General features: G+C 30.8%; 1 protein-coding gene across 1 annotated transcript; it reads right to left on the reverse strand.

The window, feature by feature from the left end:
- Positions 1-3,183: 3,183 nt before the first annotated feature.
- Positions 3,184-4,763, reverse strand: LOC116349806. The gene is made up of 3 exons (XM_031781405.1): positions 4,653-4,763; positions 4,013-4,585; positions 3,184-3,940 (listed from the first exon to the last, which is right to left on the reverse strand). Exons 1-3 carry the CDS (start codon positions 4,700-4,702, stop codon positions 3,349-3,351), a joined length of 1,215 nt encoding a protein of 404 aa, XP_031637265.1. The 5' UTR covers positions 4,703-4,763; the 3' UTR covers positions 3,184-3,348.
- Positions 4,764-6,219: the final 1,456 nt, after the last annotated feature.

The raw sequence follows: 6,219 nt of genomic DNA on the forward strand, positions 1-6,219 counted from the left end.
AGCGACTTCAAAATGTAAACAACCGGCATTCGTGTGTGACTTGTCAAATCTATTTTGACAAGTGTGAATAATGTCTTATTTCATATACGTATAATCATTCTACGTATTTTACATTGTGGAGAGAAATAAAATAACCACACGCTTACTAGTCATCATAAATAAAAATTATATAACAAAAACTATTGTTCAAAAATTCAAATCATATCGATTTTAAGGAAAAAAAAAATAATTTAAATAAATGAAAAAAATTACTTGCTTGAAATAATAATCAATACAATATTTTTGTTACGTTCACATTGTTATTACATGCATTGTTTATTGTGTGTTCCAAAAAGTATTTCAATTTGTTATATTTTTTTGTTTGTTTACAGTGTGAAGTAGAACCAATTAAATTAATTTATTTTTTACTATGATAAACTTTAATAATTTTCTATCATCTATCGTTTTAAAATATAAAAGCACATTATTTTTCATGATACCGATATAAATTGAGTTCACCGATGTCATGCATGATGGCGCTGATTAGCGGTGTTCGCATAAAAAAGTCTCCAATCTCATATATATGTCATCTACTTGGTTACAACAATATAAAGAATAAGTCTTAAAGTGAGTATGATATAAATATATCAATGTGTGCTATGGAATTCTTTTTGAACGATTATCAGAAATATCGAAATATTATAACGAGATAAATAAATTATTTTGATCTAATGTATGGTTCTTTCCCTTTATGGAATTTTTTAATAAATTCACTCGTGGTGTTAGTTTTTCTATATAAGCAAGAATGGTTATCGTTTAATTTACTTCATTTCTATTTATAAGTTCATAAGCTTGAAAAAAAAGTTTTGAAACGATGAGTAAATCATTTGTCGCTGTTTTGAATATTTTGCTGATAAGCATGTGCGTTGCATTTGAAAATGGAGAAAAGTCTTCTAAACCTTTGCATATGGCTGATAACATTATTTCAAGAAGTGTTTTGTCTGCCGCTCAAAAAGCTCCAAATCCGTTCGCAAGGAATTCTGCAGTAAAGGGAACCGATCAACACCCAGGTGATGTAGCCGATATTTCCCAGAAAAAGGATTCTGCAAAATCAAATCATCATTCGAATGTCCGCAATATCAAGGATGTACTACCTTTGCTACCAACTGTCGTACGTTATGCGAAAAGTCAATTATAAGATTTCATTTTTTGTTACTATTACAGTAACGCCACAAATGATAATAGACGGGTTTTCAACACCAGATTGTGGCGCTAGTGTACGTAAACAATCATTTAAAATTATATGTACTTCTATACAATGCGCTCACTGTGTGGGTTTATTGTTGATGTAACCTATTTTCGCAAAATAATATCATGTTTTTTGTCAAGTAGACTACCATGAATTCTTCTCTTTGTAATAAATATTATATATAACAATTTACACAGAATGTTTTGAATCTTACCAAAATCGTGGTGGCTTTATAAATATAAAACTTTTGAGATAGGGGTGACGTACAATGTGTGAGCAATGTAACTCTTTGTATGTAGATTCTAAAGAACTATGTAAATCTCTTATGAATACTTACATATTTAATCAAATTTAAAACGTAAATAAAAAATTTCATTTTCATATAAAAATTATATAACTAAGAAAACACTAACACCATATATCATATTAAAAACAAATTGTTTTGAAATAAATTACAAATTGAATTCATCTGGTGTACGATAGTGTATTTTGTCAACGAATTGAGAAATATTCATATATAAGCAAGGTTTGTTATCGTTAAGTCTTCATTTCAATTAACAATACGAATTGTGTGCGAGTTTAAAAAATATCAAAATGATTGCTAAATCATTTGTCACTTTTTTGGCTATTTTTGCTGATTGGCGTGTGTGTTGCATACGAGGACGGGAAAAAGTCATCAAACGGATCTCCTAATACTTCAAGTGTGGGCGATAATATTATTTCAAAAACTCTTTTGAATGCCGCTCAAAAAGCTCCAAATCCATTCGCACCAAATGCTGCAGTTAAGGAATCTAGTTCTTTATTAGCTGACGTGGCCGATATTTCCCAGAGTAAGGATTCCGCAAAACCAAACCAGCCATCGAAGCCGAAAATGATAAAGGCAATCAAAACTGTAAAGAATATACTACCTTTGGTCGTTCATTATGCGAAAAGATAAATGAAACATTTTTTGTTGTTTGCTCATAAATTATAAGTTACATATACAGATGTATCTCATTTTCGAATGCAATAATATGTTTACTTTCCGATTTGAGATAAATAAAACTACAATCAACGGTCACAAGCCCGTTTTAAATGAAAGTTTGGTCGTTTTTGTTCATTATGTTTACTGTCTACCAGACTGATGTGAATATTACTTTTTATAAATGATCGGTCGAGTTGGTTCCAAGTTGGTTGTTTCAAAAATTAACAAACAAAATTGTGCTTCTAAAATACGATTCAGCTGGTTACATAAAGCCAAATACCACAAATTCTATTGCAGTATTTTTCAAAACGTTTCTTATAAGACAAGTGACAATACTTTACATTATTAAAAAGTTTTAAAAAATGTTTAACTGTATTAGATATCGAATAAGTACACCCGACACGTTTAAGTTTAGTTCACCACAAATTCTAATCATATGATACAAAAAGAAGAGAATACATGTATTAAGAAAATGGCAAAGTTCTTATTTGTTACATTATTGGCTTTTTTGGCTGCCATGTGCTTTGCATGTGAAACTGATACTTCAAAAAATTCGAAAGTTGCCAACAATATTATTTCCAAAAAGATATTGAAAAGTGTGCAGAGTCTTCCAAATCTTCTTACTAAGGAATCACCAGTTCTGACCAAATCAACGACAGATATTTCAAATAAGCGCATTGAATAGAAAATTATTCAAATAATACTTGAATATGAATAAAATATACTATTTCCACAAAAAATTATCTGTGTTTCATTTAATTTGAACGACTGATAAAATATATGAATAAATATCACTTTTTGGAATTTCGAACATCTGTAATTTTTTTAAAAAAGTAAAATACAGTAAATTCAAAAATATATAAGTGACTCTCAATAGGATACAATTTAGCTTACAAGAGAAAAGACAAGAAGAAAAATTAAAAAAATGACGAGTAAACTGTATACGTGGAGTGATAAAAGTTTACACGTACACAAATAATAAAGGTGAGTATTTTCACTGTATTAGCTATTTTTTATTATATGAATATTCATTTTAAAAACCCTATTACAATGAAAGCTTTTTGTTTTAAAAAAAATTCGGTTGAAAATGTTGGTCAATTTATCCAAACTAAAATTATTTATCGTTAAAATGGCCCTAACGAACGTAAATCCCATGTTACTGTGGAAACGGCAATAATTTATTTGCTCGAAACATTTTTAAAATATGTTTTCGAAAAGTGGCCGAATGATCGAATAATTCGTTAGGTTTTGAATACGTTTTAAGGTCATAAATTTCGGGATCATGGCCCATGATCAATGTGGTTGCATACGCAATAGCAAACGGTCCACATGAGGTTTCATCAACTTGTTTTGTTTTTCGATCAACAAACGTAATATGTTCATGGTTTGGATAGCGTCTATTTATAACATGCATACCCACACTCATGTCAACAGTTTCATAGTCATAGACAATCACCGTTTTATTTGCAGCATTATAAAATATGGTATGTACGTGCCCTACACCATCGTGTAACTGGAATAAAATTTGTACGTCATTTTTTGTCTCATCATGAATGGGACATAGTTCGGGATAGTGAATAAAATTAACTGGAAGCAAATTAAAATCGGTTGTCGCCTCAACTAAATTACTAAACAGATTAACCGTAAAACCAGACAAGCAGTAATTTGGTGTCGTGAGCTCCTCCAATACGTTGTGATTGAGATCGGTTAGAGGTCCAGAAATATAATCAATATCCAGACGAGAACATCTATTTTGAAGAGAAAATCATTTGAAGGTATTACTTGAAGAATTATCTGGATTTTAATTAAGTAAAAATTACCGTGGAAATTCGGATAATTCTTTTGTTCGAAACATTTTGATAATATGTTTACGCAAATTAATTGCTTTATCAGAGTGTCTTGGATTCATTTCATAAATATAATTTGCTGGACTTTCTCCCAAGATCAATGTTGTTGCGTATGCAATAGCAAATAGCCCGCTGGATATTTCATCGTATTGTTCGACCTTTGGTATGACAGGTACTATTTTTGCCATTGGATAGCGTTTTTCAATGATTGATAAACGTTGTCCAGTTACTTCATATTCCATCACAGTAATTCTACTGTCATAAATATAAACAGTTTGATAGTTGGGATCATAAAAAACGACTGTATAATGGCCCGAACTAAATTCATCACTGTATAAAATTTGGATATCGTATTGGTCACCAGGAATTTGTGGATAATTTTCGAGATGTGGGTAGCAACGAACGTCAATCATATCGAAACCATATTTTTCACGAACAAATTCAATGAAATAATTGATAGTTTCATTTGAACATGGAGTATTGCGCTTTGCAATCTCGACCAATACATTACAATTAATTATATTCACGTAAGATATAAGAATACAACTGATATTGAAAAAAATAGTTCGATTAAAAATGGATGTATTTATTTGGACAAATAAATTTCACTTACAGTTTTAAGAACAAACATGATGAAAAGATTTTGGTATAGAATAATGCCATCGTCGTTTAATGGAAAAAGGACGTTTTATTTGAGCTTTTCAAGAGTTTTTTATTTCAAAACGTTCAAAACTTTAATGACAAAACTAATCTCTCTAATTCCAAAGTCATCAATTTTTGACGATAAGTGTATACACTTATATTAAGATCCGTTAAGCATTTTTGCATATAACATGTTTAGGATTATTTTTCTACTAAACTAGTGTGAATGTTACTTTTTTATCATGGGGCTATCCACCAATCTACTTTTGGCATACGTCCTCAAGGTAGAAAGGGGGAGTAATTGGAAAAAAATTGAGAGGGGTAAGTAAAAAATCCAATTCTATTTATTTCTTATTCTTTTATTCCATTTTTTCATGTTGTAATTCCTAATCGGACCCCTAGATTGGTGAGGACGTATGAGTTTTGCTAATTTTACTAGTGCTTGAAGTTGGTTCTCTTGGCTGTTTACGTACAAATTGTACCCACATTAGTATGAAGTTAGCTTCGTTATGTTCCAGTTTTTGCTAGGTTTTACTAGTATTTTCTTAGTTCTTTAGATTGGTCGGTTGAGTTAAATCTTGGTTGTTTCAAAATAATGCTAGTGCATGCTAGTTTGCTAATTTTCTAGTTCGTGTGAATATCCCCAAGCACGCCAGTTACCATAGCAAATGTTTTACCACTGCGTATAGAACAGTATTCAAATAATACTTGAATATGAAAAAAACATACAATTTTCTCAAAAAATTTCATTTAATTTGAACAACTGATAAAATATATCAGTCTATGTATTTCGGATGGATATCCATCCGAGATATTTTAGAATATCTGGATATTCAACGCAACTGCACAGCGCCAGAGCTGTGTGCGTCGCAAATAGAATCTACGGTATGTCGCAACATATATGTGTATCAAGTGCCGCACGTACACAGTCACACTGCATTTTACGTGCAGCGACATACTGTAGATTATATGTGGGACGCACACAGCTCTGGCTCTGTGCAGTTGCGTTAAATATCCAGACATTCCTAAATATCTCGGATGGATATCCATCCGAAATACATAGACTGAAATATATGAATAAATATCATTTTTTGGAATGTTGAACATCTGTAATTTATTATTTTAATGTGGTTTAGTGTTTTAAAAATGTAAAATACAGTAAATTCAAAAATATATAAGAGTCACCAATTGGAAACAATTTAGTTATTAGTTTACTTGAGTTTACAAAAGAAAAGACGAAAATAAAAATTAAAAATGACGAATTTATCTGTACAATTTATCGTAATTTTATTGATCGGAGCAAGTGCTGCGGACTCAGAAAAGATAAGTCCGAGTTCAACTTCTGGAAACACAGATTCAAGTGGGAATTTCAAGTCTTCAATCGTAGCCAACAATCTCATTTCTAAAAAGATACTAAATACCGCGCAGAATATTCCTATTCCAAATCTTCTTGCTAAAAGAACACCTGTTGAGAGTATAGCTAAACCCACAAAAGATGTACCTAATATTTCTCATAAAGTAACCGAAGTTCCTAAAAT

The sequence above is a fragment of the Contarinia nasturtii genome, unplaced genomic scaffold (genome assembly GCF_009176525.2).
Source record: "Contarinia nasturtii isolate CC-2019 unplaced genomic scaffold, AAFC_CNas_1.1 Cnas_scaffold_3151, whole genome shotgun sequence".
Classification (NCBI taxonomy): domain Eukaryota; kingdom Metazoa; phylum Arthropoda; class Insecta; order Diptera; family Cecidomyiidae; genus Contarinia; species Contarinia nasturtii.